This window comes from Mirounga leonina, unplaced genomic scaffold (assembly GCF_011800145.1).
Source record: "Mirounga leonina isolate KUSES-001 unplaced genomic scaffold, KU_Mleo_1.0 Mir_125, whole genome shotgun sequence".
Lineage (NCBI taxonomy): Eukaryota > Metazoa > Chordata > Mammalia > Carnivora > Phocidae > Mirounga > Mirounga leonina.
The window spans coordinates 78821246-78844778 of NW_023270305.1; the positions used below are offsets into that span (position 1 = coordinate 78821246).

Consider the following 23533-nt stretch of genomic DNA (forward strand, 5'->3'; position numbering starts at 1 on the left):
ATAGAGATCCCAGAAATTGATCCTCAACTCTATGGTCAACTCATCTTCAACAAAGCAGGAAAGAATGTCCAATGGGAAAAAGACAGTCTCTTCAACAAATGGTGTTGGGAAAATTGGACAGCCACATGCAGAAGAATGAAACTGGACCATTTCCTTACACCACACACAAAAATAGACTCAAAAGGGTTGAAAGATTTAATGTGAGACAGGAGTCCATCAAATCCTAGAGGAGAACACAGGCAGCAACCTCTTCGACCTCAGCCACAACAACTTCTTCCTAGAAACATCACCAAAGACAAGGGAAGCAAGGGCAAAAATGAACTATTGAGACTTCATCAAGATAAAAAGCTTTTACACAGCAAAAGAAACAGTCAACAAAACCAAAAGACAAATGACAGAATGGGAGAAGATATTTGCAAATGACATATCAGATAAAAGGCTAGTATCCAAAATCTATAAAGAACTTCTTTTTTTTTTAAGATTTTATTTGTTTATTTGACAGAGAGAGACAGTGAGAGAGGGAACACAAGCAGGCGGCGTGGGAGAGGGAGAACAGGGAGCCCGACACGGGGCTCAATCCCAGGACCCTGGGATCATGACCTGAGCCGAAGGCAGATGCTTAATGACTGAGCCACCCAGGCACCCCTATAAAGTACTTCTTACACTCAACACCCAAAGAACAAATGATCCAATCAAGAAATGGGCAGAAGACATGAACAGACATTTTTCCAAAGACATGCAAATGGCCAACAGACACATGAAAAAGTGCTCAACATCGCTCGGCATCAGGGAAATCCAAATCAAAACCTCAATGAGATATCACCTCACACCAGTCAGAATGGCTAAAATTAACAAGTCAGGAAACGACAGATATTGGCGAGGATGCGGAGAAAGGGGAACCCTCCTACACTGTTGGTGGCAATGCACGCTGGTGCAGCCACTCTGGAAAACAGTATGGAGGTTCCTCAAAAAGTTGAAAATAGAGCTACCCTATGACCCAGCAATTGCACTACTGGGTATTTACCCCAAAGATACAAATGTAGGGATCCGAAGGGGTATGTGCACCCCAAAGTTTATAGCAGCAACGTCCACAACAGCCAAACTATGGAAAGAGGCAAGTTGTCCATTGACAGATGAATGGATAAAGAAGATGTGGTATATATATACAATGGAATATTATGTAGCCATCAAAAGAAATGAGATCTTGCCATTTGCAATGATGTGGATAGAACTGGAGGGTGTTTATGCTGAGCAAAATAAGTCAATCAGAGAAAGACATTGATCATATGATCTCACTGATATGAGGAATTCTTAATCTCAGGAAACAAACGGAGGGTTGCTGGAGTGGTGGGGGGTGGGAGGGATGGGGTGGCTGGGTGATAGACATTGGGGAGGGTATGTGCTATGGTGAGTGCTGTGAATTGTGTAAGACTGTTGAATCACAGACCTGTACCTCTGAAACAAATAATACATTATATGTTAAAAAGAAGAAGAAGAAGATAGCAGGAAGAGAAAAAAGAAAGAGGGGAAATCGGAGGGGGAGATGAACCATGACTGACTATGGACTCTGAGAAACAAACTGAGGGTTCTAGAGGGGAGGGGGATGGGGGGGTGGGTTAGCCTCGTGATGGGTATTAAAGAGGGCACCTACTGAATGGAGCACTGGGTGTTATATGCAAACAATGAATCATGGAACACTACATCAAAAACTAATGATGTAATGTATGGTGATTAACATAACATAATAAAATTAAAAAAATAAAAAATAAGAGACAGAGGCCTTGCATGGACCAGTGATGATAGTGTGCCATGAAGCATTACTTCAATTCTTTCTACCCTCTCTGTGGATACTTCCACCTCTACCACTTTCCATCATTCCCCGGATATTGGAAAAAGTTATTAAGAAAATGCATGGATGGTAGGCATGGGCATTGGATGGATAGTAGGTATGGAGAATGAGATGCTCATCAGGCAATCTGAATTTGACATCCATTAGTCTCATCATAACCAGTGGAAAGGGGTGAGGTAGAGGAACAGTTTTCCTTCCCTGTGTCCCCCATTGAGGACATCCGCCATTTAGCATTCCCCTTAGTTTGCCATGTTCTCCTGCCCCCCAAGACCCATGCTAGCATATCCTTATGTGGTTATGTGGGAACACAGAGATGATGCAAAGCAGTACACAAATGTGAGATATTATTACCAGGTCTCTGCCACATTACCTCTTATTTAGCCATTATTTATTGCTCTCCCAATTCCCTACATATTCTCTTCAAGTAATAAGACATGACTGAGGAGATAATGAGATATACCTGGGAATTGAACAGTCCCCAAAAACACCCTATTAATTTTTACCTTACCTCGTTGCTGTGAGACCAGCAACAGGAGATATCCGGACAGGTAAACATCCCAACATAGTCAATTCAGTACAAAGGCCCAAGAGCTGAATCAGCCATTTCAGAGACAAGAAGTACTAAAAGAAGAGAGGGAACAGGAAGAAAAGGGGAGAAAGGAGAGAAGAGGAAGGAATAGGAATGAATAAAATCCTTGCTTTGGTATTTGAGTAAGTATTGAAATATTTCAAATTAATTATGTTCAGGCCTATTGATAGAATTGTGTCATAATAAATGAAGTACTTGTAAATCATGCAAAAATAAAAAATAGAACACATTTTCATTGATTCTACTATTTAGTTCTGATAAAAACTAGGCACACCATATTTTCAGCATGAAATTGTTATTTTCATGAGTAATATTAGCAACTTTTTTGTCATTCCTTTCCTTGCAAGAGCACAGAAGGCTTGCCTAGACCAGGGCACAAGTGTAAAGATGATCCATATGTTTTGCATTCACATTCAGTATTTTATATTCATTCAATAAAGCTCCCTGTGGTTTGAGATCTGAACCAATTACCAACAGCCAGAGAGTTGTTGCTAATAGTCTACAGTTTCAAATTTTGGGAACCCAAGGGAAGAGTGAATTTCACAGAGGTCTTTAGTTTTGGCACACTCCTCCTGCTTCACATGGCCTGGTTGTATCAATGGCAAAATATTCACAATACCTTACCAGGGATTAAGATGCTACCATTGGTGATTCCAACCTGTAATAATCATATAGCATGTGTGACTTCAACCAACTATCCCAACCTTTAAAGACTTTTTGTGGCCACATTTTGCAAAGGCTTTCATTTTATTGCTAGACAATGCCTCCAACCAACATACAGGTTACACAGGCCCTTCCTCAAATAAGTCATTCACTCTAAGCAAACACTCCAGAGAGTTGGAAGTTAACATGTAAATAGTGATTTTCATTTTTTTTTAAAGATTTTGTTTATTTATTTGACAGAGAGAGACACAGCGAGAGAGGGAACACAAGCAGGGGGAGTGGGAGAGGGAGAAGCAGACTTCCCGCCGAGCAGGGAGCCCAATGCGGGGCTTGATCCCAGGACCCTGGGATCATGATCTGAGCCGAAGGCAGACGCTTAATGACTGAGCCACCCAGGCGCCCCTGATTTTCATTTTAAACCTTTCTAAAATGTGAAGTTGACTTCACTGTTATAACTGTAAGTTGCCATGCTAGAGCCTTGGAGGCTGACATCATGGACCAGAGAGAGGGCTGAATGACCTTCCTTGTCTTCCTAGAGGCAGTGACAGCCAGACCCAACACTAACCTGTGTGTTAGTAGATATGCTTTTAGAAAGGCACAGATGCTTGAAAATCACTTCCTCCCATATTTGTCATCTCCAGACTGTAGAGCTCTGTGAAAAGGAAAGTGCCTGGACTCTGCAGTCGGACACAAATGGAATGGAGTCCTCACTTTACCATTTACTACCCTCTGAAGTTGAGGTCCTTATTTTACTTTGAGTTGCTACCTAAATTTGAGATACAACTTCCTACCTCAAAGGATTAGTGCAAAGATTAAATACGGCATTTGCTGCCACCCTGAAAACTTTTCAATAGATTCCCCTTTATCTACAGAGTATCTAACTTAAGCTCCTTTCCAACATCTAAGGTCTTGCAAGACTGACACTTGCCCTTCTCCTCTTCCACCACTCCTTGCACTCCCCCTGCCCTCCAGCAATGCTGCCCACTTCCCCCTGAAAACACCTTACCTCTTTGTGCCTTTGCACATACAAGCTCCTCTACCTAGACCACCTTGCTCTCTCAGTCACGTGGCCAACCTCAGTTCATCCTTTAGGCCTCAGTTTAAATGTCTTCTCTATTCCGGAAGAACTCTCCCAAGTCCAGTCTGACTTCAGTGCTCCTTCTCCAATGCTCTAGCCACACTGTGTCCATAGTCCATTAAAGTAAGTATCATACTATATTCTAATTGCTTTATTGCATATCTATCTCTGCATCAGACTGCAAATTCTCTGAAAGCAGAGACTATGTTTTTCCATTGAGGCAGTCACAAGATCTTACACATGCAAGGCCCTTAGTAAATGGGAATTCCTCCTCCCCTCTTCATCTGTGGGGATATCTTTATCAATGGCCAAAGTCTCCTGCTCCCAGTCTCCATCCTTTCTTCCCAATGTTAATGCTGATAACTCCCTCCTCTGACCTTCTAATTTCTGAAAGCAGCTAAATCCTGGTCCAGCAAGGAAGTCAGGAAAGAGAGACCAGTAAAATTACAAATTCTATATATCCCCCACTGGCTATCTTTTGTTAACCTTCTGTTTCCTTGTAGCAATGAACATTAAAGCTTGAAAAGAGAAAGAGCCTGTGTGCTTGTTTTCAAATGACAAAGAAGGGGTAGGCAGGGAGAGTACCCCCTACTCACTCTCCACTTGCTGGGAACAGAGGCAGGCCATGGCTGCTTCACAGAACCTCAGGACCTAGGAACACTGACAAAGCAAAAGCACTCCCCGGTTCAGAGAAGGAGGTCTCCTTGTGGTTCTCGCAAACTGTTTCACAGACAAGGGTGCCCCTTCCACTTTCAGACCCTACCAGTCAATCAGAATTCCTAACATGTTAGCTACGGCTGCTTCCCTGCTGTTCTTGCCTTTCTTTACTGGTGCTGGGAGCTCAAGGACTCCTTTTTGGGGACCAAAATACTTTTCTTTCTTTTTTCATTTGAGTAAACTGGATATTGGAGAATACACTGCATTGCGATATGCTGTAGCACAATGAAGTAAGCTTCTCATGAAACAAATGTGCCCACATGTGCCCACTATCTCTCCCTGCCCCTAGGTCCCTCAACACGAATAAGGATCGATCAAGGCCAAGCATACGTAAAAGTCTCATCTAAGACACTGGAACATCTGTGGTTTACCCATAATTTGCTTCCATTCTACTTTATTCTATTTAGATTGCCATTTCTGTTTATTCACTGCTTTTCATACTGAAATTTTTATGTGTCATTTCCTTACCGATAGTCACCCACAAAGTAGTGCCATCCCCACAAAACAAGCTGAGTAAATCTCCAGGCCTAGAAAAGGAATCTGCAAAGATGCTACTAACTGGGAAGTGCAAACAGTACACATTTACCCACAAACCAGTGGAAAAGAGTCTGGAGGTCACTCAGCTTATGTGGGATTCTGAAGGGCTTTCTAGTTCAGTCATCTTTCTAATCCCACTCATTAAACTTCCAGTTTTTCTGTTTTGAAGTTAAATTTAGCTAACATCTTCTTGACTACCTAGAGTTACCAAATAAAATACAGAACACCCAGTTATGTTTGTATTTCAGATAAACAATAAATAATTATTTTAAGTTTAAATACGTCCCAAATATTGCATGGGATATACTTATACTGAAAACTCATTCATTATTTATCTGAAATTCAAATGCAACTGGGTGTTCTGTGTTTTGACACAGCTTATTTTTCTGAAAATATAAAGGATTCTTATATTTGTTTCTTAAAGAATTATCTGAGATTAAAGATTTCCTACATCCTTACTTCACTTAGAGTTCATAACCAACCCCAATCTCTGGAGTTGATTAAAGTAGCAAGTATTAATACAATTCATTTCAGTTTCATTTTTTTCCCTACTTATTTCTGGAACAGAGTATTACAAAGAGCCACTAAAGCAATCTAAATAGAGGGGTGCCTGGGTGGCTCAGTTGGTTAAGTGTCCAACTCTTAATCTCAGCTCAGACCTTGATCTCGGGATCGTGAGTTCAAGCCCCACACTAGGCTCCATGTTGGGTGTGGAGCCTACTTTAAAAAGAAAAAAAAGAGCACTCTAAGTAGAATAAGGTAGAATGGAAACAAGTTATGGGTAAACCACAGATGTTTCAGCAATCTAAATAGAATAAAGTAGAATGGAAGCAAATTATGGGTAAACCACAGATGTTTCTCAATCCCAGCCCAGTCTGGATGCTCAGGTTTTATTGATTATGGCTTTATTGTTCCTTCCTCCTGGTTTAGGTTGAAAACTTGCATAACAAATGAGGCATTTTTAATGAACCTAAGCTAAATATTGATTCAAGGAGTGAATGCATTCCAATTAAATTTTATTCAATACAAACTCAGCTCACTTTCCAATGGTTGTCTTTTAAAACAGCTTACTCAACCAAAATATATTTTAGACAAATTCTTTTTGTAAAAACACTAAAAAAGAACCTATTTAAAGAGAGTAACCAGTACTCTGACTTTTCCTAAGAAAAACAGATTAGAAATCCCAGTCATAATTTTTTCAATGGATCACATTTGTGGCCTGAACAGGTTACTAAAATTTGCAACTGGGACATCCAACGAGTGCACTGAGAGTTGGAATCTCCTTTCAAACCCAGAAAAAGATAGGAACAGAGTCAGAAGAAGAAGAGGTAAAAGTAGTAGTTGTTTACTATAATAGTAGTTTGGTGAAGAATTAGAGGAGGAAAGGGTATAACTTCATCTTTGGTGCCCAATGTGTGACAAGTCTGTAACTCACAGCTACTAGGAGTTGGTGCAGGATTCAAATACAGGCAGTCTGACTTCTGACTTCTGTCTGCAGACTACCAAGTGATAGCCACAAGGCTCACCTAATCCCCACAATAATAATGGCTCACAGAACTCACTTCTTCCATTTTCTACTTAGGTTTATTCATTCTTTATCTCAAGAAATAGTGGCATGTTAGGCACTAGGCATAGAGCTGGCATGGAGTGAGAAGACAAGACAGAACCCAGGCCCTGTTTTATACGTCTAAGAGTATAGGATAGGAGGCAGAAAATGTTAACAAGTAAACAAGCAAGACTAAATTCTGATGGCTGTTCTAAAGGAAAGGAGGTGCTACAAGCAAGCAAATAGGAAGGACCAGTTCAGATGACACTGAAATTCAAAGAAAGCCTCTCCAGAAAGGGTACATTTAAGAAAGACATTAAAAAAGACTTGGAGGAAGCAAAAAAAAAAAAAAAAAAAACAAGAACCAAACCAGCAATAGCCAGGACAGTACCCACAGAAGAAAGGCAGCATCAATGCAGGAGGGAGCTGGGTGCCTGCCAGGATGGAAACAAAGGCCCTTCTGGCTGCAGTCCTGTAGGAGGTGAAGGCCCTCATGGGATGTTGTAAAGGTTTGGATGGAAAGGGCTTTAAGCAAAAGTTAAATTCCTGATTGCTTGAAACAGAATGGATTCTAAAAAAGCCTAGGGCAAGAAAGATAATCCAACAATAATTCTCTGACATTGATTGGGTGTTCTGCAATTCAATTCAGTTTTGACACTAACTACCTAGAGTTAGTGAAGACCCCAAGTTAAAGGCAAAGTTATTCACAAAACTGCCCTCACTTCAGATGCCACTTCAGATGTCTCCACAAGTCTTGGGGACCATCTGCACTTCTGAGAAACCAGCTATAAATTTGGAGCTTCCCATGACCCCTTAGGTTCAACAAATCACTAGAATGAATGACTTACAGAACTCGCTGAAAGCACTATCCCTACAAGTAAGAGTTTTATCCTAAAAGATACAGATCAGGAACAGCCAAATGGAAGAGGTGCCCAGGGCAAGTTCTTGATAGAGAGGGAACACAGAGCTGCCATGCCTTCTCCCCATGGAATCTGAGTATACCACCTTCTAAGCACATAAATGTGTTCACCAACTAGGAAACTCCACTGAACTTCAGTGAGCAGTTTTATTGAGGTCTTACCATGTCATTGGCGGCATGCTTGGACTCAGTCTCTAGCCCCTCTCTTTTCGCTGGAGGTTGGAGATGGGACTGAAAATTCTAACCCTCTAATCACCTGTCTGATCTTTCTGGTGTGGCCAGTCTGTCCTCTGAAATTATCTAGGGGGGCCATCAGGAGCTACCTCATTAGCATAAACAGGAATAGTCTAAAGGGACTCATTATGAATAATCACTCAGGAACTTCCAAGAGTTTTTGAAACTCTGTGCAAGGAATCAGAGACAAAGTCCTATATATTCCTTATATCACAGTAAGAGACAAGAAAACTAGGTGGGTGACCTGTAATATTTAGCAGTTAAAAACTAAAAGGAGGAGCACGTGGATGGCTCAGTCAGTTAAGCATCCAACTTTTGATTTCGGCTCAGGTTATGGTCTCAAGGTTCTGAGATCACACCTGGCATAGGGCTCTGCACTCAGCAGAGAGTCTGCTTGAGATTCTCTCCACCTGCCCCTCCCCCAACTCATGTACACGTGTTCACTTTCTTTTTCTCTCTCTCTGTCTAAAATAAATCTTAAAAAAAAAACCTAAAAGGAATCTGGCCTTGTTTTAGAGGTGGCCAGCAGAGAAGAGGTAATGGTTGAAACAGGAGAAGAGAATTCAAGAGGGAACCAGAAATGGTTCCAAGGAAAAAGCAAGGAGTTGTCTGTGTCTCTTTTGCTTTAAATGAGACATGCCTGTTTTGATACTGACACTGTACAGCCTACAAAAGGAAGAGAACCTTCTCTAATAGAGTGTATTTTATTTTACTCTTAAAAATAACAACACTGACCCTTCCAGATATTTGTGCTAGGAGATTCAAATCTAGGACCTTCTTGCCAAGAGCCCACAGAAATTTCCCTTCAGCCTTTCAAGGAAGTTATTCTATATTGCTATCTAATTCCATGAGCAAATTCTCTGTAACTTTTTAATTAGCTTAAAATTCACAGAAGAAACAATTAGTGAATATCTGTAAATTATTTTATGAACACAAAGATGAAAAACCTAAACAACATGGCACTAACTCTTGTTAAACTGACACAGACGAGCAGGACTGAACATGAACATGACACAGCAGCCAGGATTTGGGAGGGCCTCTGGTATTACATCATAGCCTGGATGGGAGGAGGGCTGGAGCTCATTAAGAAAACGCCTGTGTACAAAGGCCTAGACCGTAGTTCCGAGCTTCCTGTAACTTGGGCTGGCAGACCTCTATCTACTTTCCGCCTTGACTGCCGGCCATCCCCAGACTGTCCGGGAAGAACTTGCAGTCTGTTTTGCATTGTCTGTACAATAAATAGAATTCAGCTTTGTGCTGATTGAGCAGTAACATTTTATCTGGAGCAGTACTCTGATTTCTGACACTAATGGCCTTAAACAAAATGGAGGATTTTAAATTTGATGGAACAGAGCGCCTACCTGTCGACTATGTGAAGGGGATTCTGCAACCCACACCTACCTGTGACATGTGGGACCAGATCTGGAACTTCCAAGCCAAGTCTGATGATCTGCTTATTGCCACCTATCCTAAAGCAGGTAGGTGGAAGGGGAAGTGGGGAGGTGAAGAAGAGAATTAGGAAGGTGAGTGGGGAAAATATTAATAATGAAATAAAGACTGATCTGGGTTGGAAAATTGTTTACTGGACAGAGTGATATGGCTAAGTCAAATCACTTGTGGAAACTGAAACTACAGAAAAAAAAATTAAAATAATGCACAAAATTTTAAGAATTTAATTCTTCCTATAATGTACATATTTTTTTACTTCCTCAGGAGAGAGTGACTCAAATAGCCAAGAACTAACGGGCTAGATTTGATTTGTTTGTTCCCAATGCAGGCCCTTATTGCAGATCCTGTAAAAAACTGCTTTGTGTGTGTAAGCTAAAAAGGGGATCCTAAGGCTGGCTTGGGGAAGAATTACGGGAGCTTTGGTCCTGCATTGCTGATTTCACCTCAGCAGCCTCCAGAAGCCCTTGTTCAGGGTCTGAGAACTACTCTTTTGATTTCTATCTTCCCTTGTGGTATGTTGTGAACCTACTTCCTTGTTTCAATAATCAGTTTAACAAAAGTTGCTGTAGAAGAAAGACTTCTTGAGTTCAGCCACTGTATCATAAAAATTTCAGGATGAGCAGGGAGAAATAGTTCTCTGCAGATATTTATGCATATCTACATATATACTAAAAATACACTATTCAATTCACACCCAGATTGCATATACATTTGGTTTTTGCAAAATCAAGCTCCCTGTCAATAACTCCTCTTACACACACACAGATGTTCACATCGAAACACACACATGTGCACACACACCAAAAACTCTAAATCTAAGCATTTCTGAGATTGTATGTTCAAACCCCTCTTGAGTCTTTATCTCTAATGATCCTGATAAAAGACTGCCAGCAGGGCGCCTGGGTGGCTCAGATGGTTAAGCGTCTGCCTTCAGCTCAGGTCATGATCCCAGGGTCCTGGGATCGAGTCCCGCATCGGCCTCCCTGCTCCTTGGGAGCCTGCTTCTCCCTCTGCCTCTCTCTCTCTCTCTCTCTGTCTCTCATGAATAAATAAATAAAATCTTAAAAAAAAAAAAAAAAGACTGCCAGCAGATGGGAGTCTTAGACTCTCATTTATCCATCAGTTTCATATTGGTCCTAATTTTCTAATCTTACTCATCAAGAGCCTGTTCAGGATTAAACTTTCCTAATGTGAACGTAAAAGTAATCACTGGTGAGGATCACATCTCACAGTCTTAATTTTGTCCACAACTCTACTTTATCATCGTTTCAGTACATGTTTACATCATTTAAGTATAATGTTTAAAGATTAATCTTTTCTCCACCTGCCAAATGTGAGCAGTAAGATTTGGTTCATTTAAGGTTTTTAAGGGTTAGGGTTAATAAGGCTTGAATGACCCAAATAACACACTCAAAAAAAAAAAAATGCTTGCCAGCTAATGTAACATTTAATCATAACTAAAACCTTACCCATTAATAAAAGTTATATTTATTAGAGGGAAGAAGAAATAAGCATAGACAAAAAATGTGGTTTACACCTAAATTTTTAAAAAGAATAATAAATACTCTGGGAATGAGCCAAGAGAAAAATATATTATAAAATCACTGATTTCTAGAGGATGAATTGAGGAGTCATTCCATTCATCCCCAAACCTCTAGCAACACGTGAACCTGCCCTAATGTTAGCTGGCATTAAATGGCTGTAAATTCAGAGTGAACACATAAAATCAGTACAAAGAGCTCTCTCTTTGATTAGATAGCTAAAGAAATATTGGTCCTTTATCCTGTAATGAAAGAGTTGGTGCCAGAAATTATTAGAGACCTAACTCATCTAGGATATAAAATGTAATATTTTCATTGTTCCCTGACTTATGCCCTTCCTGTAGGACTAAAAGCACTGAACTGACAGTATGAGAAAAGGCATCTGTAATGAGAGCTGGTGTTAGAGAATATAGGAAGATCAGCCCATATCCAGGATTCAGAGAACCATCCTAAAATTGTCAAACATCTTCCTGACATGGATTTGTCAAAATATCTGGTACAACAGTTCCTCATCAAAGTCTGAAGATTCATTTGGTAGGAACTATATTAGTCTGAATCAGGCAGCACACAGAAACTGACTGAGGCTGGGAGACAGAAGCCATTCTTCCAGTGGCTTCTTGAGTTCAAGGCACTAGGCAGCAAAATGTGTATGGCCTATGCAAAATTTCTATCTGTTGGGAGCTACCATCAGTGTTACCACCTCGGGAAGAATGACCTCTACCTCTCTTCCACCTTCCAATGCGTTTCATCAGCAGAATCTAAATAGTATTCAAAATCTTAGTGGTAAAGAAGTCTAGGGAATATACTTTTTAGCCTTTCAGTCCCTGAGATAAGGGGAAAATTGAGAAACAGTTGAAAATGGATACTAAGTACTAATGATCAATATCAAGCCCAGGTAATAATCATTCATTTGTTCATTCAGCCAACACATATTAAATACCTCCTATGTGGCAGCCACACACTATGCACTTGGGAAACAGTAATCACATAGTGATTACTCTCCAGGAGATTATAATCAGGTGAGAAAGACTTTTCATTCTATCTTAGAACAATGCAGCTACATCAATAGGAAATCCACAAATTAATGGTTGTGACAGGCAAAAAAATGAACTGCATATTTATCAATGTAATATCTACTCCAAATTGCAGCCTTTGTATAAAAAATTCACATTATGATAACACAAGACATAAATAAAAAATGTTTTCTGAATTCCACTATAAACCTAGCTTTAAAATTCAGAGAGATGTTCTAATAAGTATAATCATATTTTAAGAAATGTAATACACTAAATGTCTATGCATCATCATCTTACATGTGGAATAAGGAACAACATGGACTCAGGAAATAGTGGACTTAATACAAAATGAAGGTGATATTGACAAAAGTCAACGAGCACCTACTCATGTACGAATTCCTTTCATCGAATGGATAATCCCATCCATAGCATCTGGTAAGTATCAAATAGCCACACTTGACTAAGGTCTGAAATATACACTTAGGATTTTTGCTATCACATAGCCCTCTCAAAATTCTAGGCATTCGGGGCGCCTGGGTGGCTAGATGGTTAAACGCCTGCCTTCGTCTCAGGTCATGATCCCAGGGTCCTGGGATGGAGCCCCACATCAGGCTCCTGACTCAGCGGGGAGCTTGCTTCTCCCTCTCCCTTTGCCTCTCCCCATGCTCGTGCTCTCTCTCTATCTCTGTGTCTCAGATGAATAAATAAAATCTTTTAAAAAAATTCTAGGCATTAAAGCTGAAAAAAACTAATAGAAAAGACATAAGAATTAATATAAGTACTTTGAAAAACTAGAAAAAAATTAAATTCTAGGCATTCAAGCAACTACTAAGGAATTCTGTGACTTTGCATTTTTTTAAGTATGTCTGGCCATTGTTGTACTCCAGACATTTTCTAATGGAGTTACTGCTTATACAAAAGTAAGTTAAGTTTTTATTCTCCGTTAGAAATTAATTTTATTCCACAAGGATGAGTCCAAGTAAAATAATTTCATGGTGGAAGAGTTTGAATTTTTTAGGTTTTTATTTATCTATTTTCTTGTTTGTTATGGTTAAAAACTGTTCCAGCTAAAAAAAAAAATCATTTATAGGCTAGAAATATTCTCTCTGATCAAATTTACAGTTATGGTGCTCTCACAGATGACTTGAATTGTTCAATTTTTCCTAAAATAGTAATAATGGAAGCAGCAAGATTTTGAAGCAAATAGAAATAGTGGGAAGTGATCAAAAATCAATTTTACAGGTTTGGACCAAGCTAATGAAATGCCCTCACCACGGACTCTGAAAACACATCTTCCCATCCACTTGCTGCCACCATCCTTCATAGAAAAAAACTGTAAGGTAAAAACCAAAAGGAATTCACAGTTTACTCCTTAGAACAACCCTAGAGTGGTCTTCAATTTCCTCTTAAAACAGTTTACTTTTTGGAGCACCTGGGTGGCTCAGTTGGTTAAGCATCTGACTCTAGGTTTCAGCTCAGGTCATGATCTCAGGGTCTTAAGATCAAGCCCCACATCGGGCTCCATGCTCAGAGTGTGGTCTGCTTGAGAGTCTCTCCCTCTCCCTCTGTCCCTCACCTCTCTCTCTCTTTCTCAGAAACAAATAAATAAAAAATCTTAAAAAAAAACTTCCCTTGTTAAAGAACAGAGAGTCTATCTCTTCACAATAATCAATATGCAAATTGATTTGAATCCTTTTCAAGTCCCACAAAAACCAAGATCACAAGAATACAGCATCAGAAAATCTCATCTGTATGGAATGTATCCACTTGAACATAATTTGTATGGATAATAACTACATATAAGTCTAATCCTATTTTTGCTTCTTTCCCTCCTCCTGCCATTCCTAGATAATCTATGTAGCAAGAAATCCAAAGGACAATATGGTATCTTATTACCATTTCCAAAGAATGAATAAAGCTCTTCCTGCTCCAGGAACCTGGGAAGAGTATTTTGAGAATTTTCTGGCTGGGAAAGGTAAGAGAATTCAGCTTTGCTTCCTTCCTTTCTCAAAATCCTCAAACACTCTAAAAGGAAAGAATCATTTCCTTAGAACAGCCAGGGTTCTGCCTGTTTTACTGTGAAGAAATCATCAGTGTGATACTCTCCCTCTCTTTAGAAACTCTCCTTTCAGTGGAATATTTGTTGGGCTTCTGTTATTCATTACCCTGTTTTTCATCCCTCCTTGCAGTGTGCTGGGGTTCTTGGCATGACCATGTGAAAGGATGGTGGAAAGCCAAAGACCAACACCGCATTCTCTACCTCTTCTATGAGGACGTGAAGAAGGTGAGGGGCAATGCTATCTAATGTGTTCCCATTGGACCATAAGACATTTAGGTAATAATATATGGACCCCACTGGGGACTCACAGATTGAAACAGGGAATAGAAAATGCTGCATTTCATTAGCTACTCCTCCATTCATCAAAGCATACATGGCATATCATGAGTTTACGTATCATATAGTTTCATCTCTAATTTCCTGGTGCTCCCCAGAGTATATCCCATATGGTACACCTTTTCCAGATAGGCAAAATATGAGTGATACCTTTTTTCCCCTTTCATGTCTATTTTAAAATTCTGTTTAGAAAGGAAAACATTTTCTAGTACATTTTGGGTTTTTTCATTAGTACTTGAGAAATGTCATAATTTCAAGAAATGGTTTAAGAAGTTAGGGTGTAATGGAAAATACTAATGACTTAGATGAATTCAAGTTCTGGCTTTACCACCTACTGGCAATTATTCTTGGTGAGGACACTTAACATCTTAGAAACTTACTTAATTTCCCTAAATGCAAAAACTAGGTAGTAATATATACTCTGCCAAGATCTAATATGAGGACTAAATAAGATGATGTTCATGGGAGTTACTATATAATATATATTATCATTATACTATATAGTATATATAATGATATACCATCATTATGTTAAAAATGATAATATGATAAATACTATCTATGACTTAATTAAATACAGGGATCCATGAAAATTACAGTCTTTGTTCTTCAATTTATCATTGAAAGCCTTGGTACTCAAAAGGTGGTTCACAGATTAGCTGCATGGGGCTCTCAGAGACCGCATCAGGCCTGCTAAGTCAGAATGTGCACTTTATAAGATGCCTAGGGTATTTATGGGCACATTAGTTTAGATGCACAACTCTTAAGTTCAGTCACTGCTGGGCCTCATCTAGTTGTTTCTACAGAACATCAAAAGAGTGAAACAGCATAATTTTTCTATTTTTTTAATTGAGATATAATAGACATTTAACATTGTATTAGTTACAGGTGTACAACATGATTTAATATTTGTATATATTGTGACATGAGCACCACAACAAGTCCAGTTAACATCTATCACCACACATAGTTACAGAATTTTTTTCTTGTGATGAGAATTTTTAAGATCTATTTTCTTAGCACCTGTCAAATATACAACACGGTATTATTAACCATAGTCACCATGCTGTACATTACATCCCCAGGATTTACTTACTTTATAACTGGAAGTTTGTATCTTTTGACCCCCTTCACCCATTTTGCCCACCCCAACTGCCACCCCCCACTCCCCACTTCTGGCAACATCAATCTCTTCTCTGTATCTATGAGTTTAGTTGTTGTTGCTTAGATGCCACTCTAGTTTTTTCAAACAGAAAAAGTTGGACATATCCCTATTTTAGTGCAAAGAGTTATCTACTCACAGAATTCTAGATTTAGATACTCAGTTAAATATTGTGGCAGGGAGTTGTATGCTATAAGGGGGGAGTTTCCCTTTCATGAGTAGATATGAGAAACTGAGGAAGCCACAGAAGGAAGGGTGCTATTAAACTCAGAATAGGAAAACTCCATATAGGTGATGCTTGTCTACCATATGTATCATAGCAGTGTCAAAGAAAGATATGTCACCAGGAATGATGCCCTTTTAACAAGGTACATCCTAATGTATTATGAATGCCATGAAGAAACTTTATTGAGCAGGTAGTCTAACCTCAGAGTCCCTAGAGCCCTTTTAAATATTTCTGTGGTCATGTTCTGGAATGTCCCCTGAATAGTCACACAAAGCTCAGTATTCTCACCACTCTTGCTGATTCCTAGTCTATGTGAGGCCAATTAAATTAAGTACTACTTTTGACATAGAGGCTTTTAAGCAGAAGACACAGTTGTCAGGCTAAACCTTTCCACTTTCCTTCCCCTACCACTCCTTTTAAAGGTAGGGACTTCCCATAGCCACAGCTCCTCAGGGTTGTGTGTCCCTCTAATGAGGAGACATTGGAAATGAGCTCCTCTCAGGGATACATAAACACCTGAACATGCTGGGGAGTAGACTTACTAGCCATGGGTGCCTTTTGAGTACCTCATGGGTGCAAAATAGTCATCTCTCATTTTCTTGCTACCATTGACTGCCACCACTGAGATGGTCTGGGACATTTCTATCAATGTCATAAAGAGGAGACACCCTTGTTAAATTGTCTGCCCCTATGCTTCTGCAATGTCTTTGTTCTTATCATCAGTCTATGGACTCTCTCTGATACACATTTGGCTGACCAAGACTCCTCCCATAACTGACTTGCATGGGACACTTGGGCATAGCTCTTAGCGAAGCATTCTCCATGCACTGCATGTCATTGTATAGTGAATGTTTCTCTAATAACACTCAGTTTTTGCTTCCATGTTAGAGCAAGAAAAGCTTAGTAGTTCCAGTTAATAAAAAAGAGAACAATATGGGCCATCATATTAAAATGAATCATTTCTGGATAGTTTGAGTATTTGTGAGAGATTTTTTTTAAGATTTTATTTATTTATTTATTTATTTATTTGAGAGAGAGTGCATGAGAGCAGGGGGATGGGCAGAGGGAGAAGGAGAAAATCTCAAGCAGACTCCACACTAAGCATGGAGCCCAACACGGGGCTCAATCTCACAACCCTGAGATCATGACCTGAGCCAAAATCAAGAGTTGGATGCTTAACTGACTGAGCCACCCAGGTGCCCCTAAGTTTTTTTTTTATTTTAACTCATGATATGTTACTGATTACTATTATTAATTCATTTCAATATTCTTTTTAAACCAATTATCTTATATCAAATCTTCACTTTACTCTCATTATAGAATCCAAAGCATGAAATTCAGAAGGTGGCAGAATTTATTGGGAAAAACCTACATGATGAAATCCTAGATAAAATTGTCCATCACACCTCATTTGATGTTATGAAGCAGAACCCAATGGCAAACTATTCGTCGATTTCTACTAAAATCATGAACCACACTGTTTCTCCATTCATGAGAAAAGGTTTTTACACTTTCTTTTGCCCAATCTTTCACAGCCTTGAGGAAGTTTTCTGTGGCTAAGAAAAATAAGATCTATAACAAATGATTCTGAGAAAAGAAGTAGGAAACCAGGAATGAAATGAAAACAATTAGAGAGTGAGGTGTGAAGTCTACATCCAATTCCTTATCCTCCCTTTCTCTCCAGAGATCTGGCTGACAAGGTGAAAACACAGAATTAAGTCAGATGGGGTAAAGAATCCATTTTATAATGGGTTTATAAGGGCTCTATGCTATCAGTTAGATTTATCCATTCAAAAATACTGAGTGGCTACTATGTGTCAGGCACTGTTCTAGATAATGTTCAGATCAGTGAACAAAACACAGAAATTTCTTCCCTCATGAACATTATATTCTAGCCACAAACAAAATAAACAAGAATACTCAGGATAATAGATGATGGTAAGCACTATGGGAAAAAAACAATCTGCAGAAAGGTAACAGGGATTGCAATTGGAAAATTTGGGGGATCTTCTTTTTTGGTTTTCTTCCTCAAAACTATACCTTGAATTCTCCCACATACAAGCCCTTCTCAGTGGGCCTATAGATGGAAACTACAGACATAAGCACCTACCACACTTCGATGTGCAAAGAGGGCAGGAGAAAAAGAAATCCCCACAGGCCTGCTGTTTTAATTGTGGTAGTTTCATTTCCCCCATTAATGTGACTCAGTAGGTAATGGGCTCTCCTTGTTCCACAAGTCAGATAAGAAATTCTTCTTCCCTTCAGAATGAAACTGACAGGTTAGCAAGAGGAATATTTTGTCCAATACTGCCCCCCTGGAAAGTAGAGTAGAAATATTCACACAAAAACAGGAGAGTAGAGAAATGCAAACTGACTCTCTCCCACATGACTGTTTCAGGGACAGTTGGAGACTGGAAGAATCACTTTACTGTTGCTCAGAATGAGAGATTTAATGAAGACTATGAGAAGAAAATGGCTGATACCAATATAACTTTCCACTTCCAATTCTCATAAAAAAGAAAAGAACCAAAATTTTTTAGTTTGTTACCTAATTTATTGGTAATAATCAATAAAACTTTATTACCCAGACCACATGATACTGGATTCAGGTTCTCAGACTAGTTGATTATTGTGTTTGCTTTTGTTCACTCTTAAAAAAATAGGGATAAAGCTAGCAGAGTTTGGGGGCAAGGTGGAGAGTGAGAGCAGGATGGCAAAGTGGAAGGAAGGAAGTTCAATAATTACTGTTACAATCATGATGGCATCATTGTTGACTATCACTATATTTAAGTTTTCTACAGATCATGTGTTTGTTGACATATTTTAAATGCTTCATTCCTTATATAAAAAAACACTAAAGTTTTCAGAGTGAGTGTTGGTTCAGGCTAACTTTCCAATGCATCACTAAAATATATAGATAGTGATTTTCTCCCAGAAATTTCTTGGTAGCCAAGTAACCATCAAGTGACTCTGTTTCCCCATGAAACTTTCCAATTCACCTCAGTGTTCTTACTATAATACATCTATCCCTATCTCTTACCACATCCTATATACTTAAGTCTCTCTCTCTCTCTCTCTCTCTCTAGCCAATGCTATGATTGAGTCTTGGAGTCATATCTCGACTCACCTCCTTCCAGTGCATCCACAGCAATATCTGTCAGTTTTACCTGTACAGAGTCTCATTTGTATAGTCACCCTTCTAGTTCAGAAAACTTTTACCTCTTGTCCATACTAGTATAAGCTTCATAACTCATTTCTCTGTTTCTTGTACATCTACCAGGGTTACTTTCCTAAAACAAGATTTTGATTATATTTCTCTTTAGCTCTAAATAACTTCAGTGATTCTGAATTTTTACTGCCTGAAAGATAAATCCCATGCTTTTTAGCTATCAATTCAAAGGCAGCTATAATGGTATGATATGGTGGAGCTCATCTTCTAAACCACTTTCCTAGCTTAATTTCACCTTCTAGACCACCTCCACGCTTCAGCAAATAAGCCTACTCACTGAGACCTGATCACATCTTGCAAGTTCCTATCCTACTAGTTTTATTTTCACCATGTCTCCATCTGAAATTTCCTTTCCTTTCTTTCTACCTATCCAAAACATATAATAATGCTTCAATGACCAGCACGAGTGGTTCATTCCTCCTGCAAATACTGAAAGCTGAAGAGAGCATTTGCTTTTCTTTTTTTTTTTTAAATCATCATTAGTTTTTGATGTAGTGTTCAACAATTCATTAGTTGCTTATAACATCCAGTGCTCATTACAACACAAGCATTTGCTTTTCTGAAATCCTATACACTTGGTATAATTATTTTGTGATTAAGATTAAAGTATATTATATATCTTGCATGTATATATTGTCTCTTTTATGCTTATTAAAATGTTTGGTTTTTTCTCCAAGATAGAAATATTGTATATATTTCACTGCACATCAAACAAAATATGACAAGCACAAAAATTAGTAACTGAAAGAACGTATCAGTCAAGGAAATTCTAAAAAGCTAACTTTTTATATTTTAAGTAGTCCCTATAACAGCTATCATTTATAGCTGCTGTCCAGTATACTAGTTACTAGCCACATGTGGCTATTTAAATTAATTTAAACTAAATAAAATTCAGTTACTCATTTTCACTAGTTAAATTTCAAGTGCTCAGTAGCCACATATGTCTAGTAGCTATCACTTGGACATTAAAAAACATTTCTATCATCAGAGAAAGTTCCATTGGATAAGACATTTTATTTTTACAATCCTTTGAATATGGCATTATTATCTCAATGAGAAAACTAAAACTAAAGTTCAGAGATATTAGTTAAGTTACTCAAATAAGAAATATTGGCATTTAGTTTCAAACATAGCTCCAATGGTTTCCAAATCTGCATTTTTAACTGCTAAAAATAGAGCCTCTTCCTTCCTGTTCCTGCCACTGTCTAATCACAGGGTCATTATGATCACCGCTAACTAAAGGCTGCTCAACTCAGACCCCAAACCAAAACCAACCAGACCGGCATCAAACTGTCAGCCATTCCCCACCTTGACCAAGTGAAGCTTAACAATAGTCTCCTGAATAGCTAAAGCATTCCCAATATCTACATGCTCTGAATTAGACAGAGCCCTAAGCCGACAGTAGCCTCCCACTTGACATCCACCACATGTGTCCAGTCTGAAATCTGTCCTTTATACCTTTATATCTCTAAGGTTCCCCCTGAAATTGGGTAAAATTTCTGCAGGCCCTTATCTGAATGCAGTGCCTTCTGTGGCTGTGTTAGTTCTCCCCTCCCAAAGCACCACTCCCCCAAGACACCAAAATCCATGCCCTGCCCTGCTGCCTCACATAGACAACTCAGGAGAAGGGGTCTTGTGTTCAGCCCATGGATCTTGGACTTTTGACCTTGCACTCAAGCTGCTATCTCTTACTTTCCTCCAAACCACCTATATAATCTTGGCAAGCATAACCAACCTGTATATTTTGGTAACTTAGCCCTAGCCCCAAAAGACCAACTCAAACTGGACTTAACTTGGCCTCTCCCCTTCAGTCTTTCAAAACTAGTGATTAGCATAATATATTCTAGATCTAGTCAACATTATTTCCATTTCAGCAGAAAATTACAATAATGCATTTAGGCCTTGTAATCCTTCTGGTACATAGAATCTACCAATACAGAGTGCACATTCTGTGTTGTTTTGTTTTGTTATGTTTTGTTTGAGGGAGAGAGAGTATGAGGGAGGGTCACAGGGAGAGAATCTTTAGCAAGCTCTACACCCAGCATGAAGCCCAACATGGAGCTTGATCTCACAACCCTGAGATCATGACCTGAGCCAAAATCAGGAGCTGGACGCTTAACCAGTGGAGCCACACAGGCACCCCGCACATTCTGTTTTAGCACATGTGAGCAATAACCTTTAACTCCTGTGAAGGAATATTAGGTTTGAATCAAGAAAATATTAAAGAAAATCAAACTACATGTATAGAGAAGAAAGAAGTAAAATAGCTCAAAAAATCAGTATTATAATTCTATATAAAACATTAAAAAGAACACATATTCTTAGCAATGTTAAGAGACAATTTGGTGTGAATGAATCATGCTACCCAGCTCCTGTCTATTAGTAAACTACCAATAGAAACATAATTTTTAAAATAAATACATTTCAGGCCACCCTGGGTGACTCAGTCAATTAAGCACCCAACTCTTGATCTCAGCCCAGAATGGAGCCCACTTTAAAAAATAATAATAATAATCATTAATAAATAAAATAAAAATAAACACATTTCACACCAATTCAAACTTAAATCCAGTGTTAGAGAAATAAAAACTCACCCTAAGATTAAAAACACCACAATAAAATAGGAAATTAGAAAGTAAATGGTTTCTATCTCCTCAGACTCAGAGCGCTAATGAAAAAGGCAGTATACTTTGAATGCCAGATTGAAGGACACTGAGAACAAGGTAAATACCACAGATTACCACAGCACCAGAGAAGCTATAGCATGAAAGATACCAAGGTGAGCAAGAGATTACAAGTTCTTAATAAAAAATAATAATAAAAAACTTTAACTGGGAAAGCATACAAACAAGACCAGAGAAGTCATATTCCCAGAAAAGGCATGAGAGTGCCCCAGAGTTTTTAGCTAGACTGATTGATAGAGGCCTTCCCTTGTACAAAGCAAATCTATAAAGACTGGGAGAAGTGACAGTTTTTTTTCAAATGCCTAAATCTCAACATGAGATCACAACACATAAAAAGAAATAGAGAAACATGGCCAATCAAAGAAACATAATAAATCTCCAGAAATAAGTTCTAAATAAACAGATATCTATGAATTACTGGACAAAGAATTCAAAATAACCATCTTAAATATGATCAATGAGCTAAAAAAAAAAAAAAGAACACAGAAAGCCAACTAAATAAAATCAGCAAAACAATGCATGAATGAAATAAGAATATCAAGAAAGAGACAGAAACTATTTAAAAAAAAAAAACTTAAACAGAAGAAAGAATCAGTGAACTTGAAGAAAACAAGTCAGAAGAGCAAAAAAGAAAAAAGTATGAATGAAAGCAAAAAGAGCCTAAGTGACTCATGAGAGATCATCAAGAAAAATGTGGAAGTCCTTTAATATAGCCCCAGAAGAATAGAATAGAGAGTATATAATTTTTATATATAAGAATAGAAAAACCATCCTTCAAAAGTGAGAGAGAAATTAAAAATATTCCCAGATAAACAAAAGCTGAGGGAATTTGTTACCATTAGATCTGTTCCGCATGATGAAATGAAAGGATGCTAGAAAGTAACTCAGAGACTTATGGAAAAATAGATCATGTGTTGGACCACAAAATGAGTCCCAATAAATTTAAGAAGACTAAAATCATATCATGCATCTTTTCCAAATACAGCTGTATGAAACTAAAAATCAATCACAAGAAAAAACTGGAAAAAAACACAAACACTTGGAAGCTAAACAACATGCTACTAAATAGCCAATGGGTTTATGAAGAAATCAAAGAGGAAATAAAAAAAATACATAGAGACAAGCCTCTTGGACAGCAATATGCAAAAGAATGCCATCAGACAGCAAAAAGAAATAAAAGGCATCCAAACCAACAAGGAAGAAGTCAAACTTTCACTATTTGCAGATGATATGATACTCTATGTAGAAAATCTGAAAGACTCCACCAAAAAATTGCTAGAACTGATACACAAATTCAGCAGTCACAGGATACAAAATCAACATACAGAAATCTGTTGCATTTCTATACACCAATAATAAGGCAGCAGAAAGAGAAATCAAGGAATTGATCCCATTTACAACTGCACCAAAAACCATAAAATACCTAGGAACAAATCTAACCAAAGAGGTAAAAGATCTGTACTCTGAAAACTATAGAACACTTACAAAAGAAATTGAAGAGGACAGAAAGAAAAGGAAAAATATTCCATGCTCATTGGAAGAATAAATATTGTTAAAATGTCCATACAATCAAAAAAATCTACACATTTAAGGCAGTCTCTATCAAAATAGCATTAGCATTTTTCACATAGCTAGAACAAACAATCCTAAAATTTGTATGGAACCACAAAAGACCCCAAATACCCAAAGCAATGTTGAA

At 38.4% G+C, this 23533-nt stretch overlaps 1 protein-coding gene across 1 annotated transcript; it reads left to right on the forward strand.

Annotated features, from left to right (window-relative positions):
• Nucleotides 1-9217: 9217 nt before the first annotated feature.
• On the forward strand, nt 9218-18787 carry LOC118008292 (sulfotransferase 1C4-like). Its single transcript, XM_035001900.1, has 7 exons — nt 9218-9610; nt 12448-12573; nt 13381-13478; nt 13987-14113; nt 14328-14422; nt 17242-17422; nt 18320-18787. Exons 1-7 carry the CDS (start codon nt 9442-9444, stop codon nt 18433-18435), a joined length of 912 nt encoding a protein of 303 aa, XP_034857791.1. The 5' UTR covers nt 9218-9441; the 3' UTR covers nt 18436-18787.
• The last annotated feature ends 4746 nt before the right edge of the window (nt 18788-23533 follow it).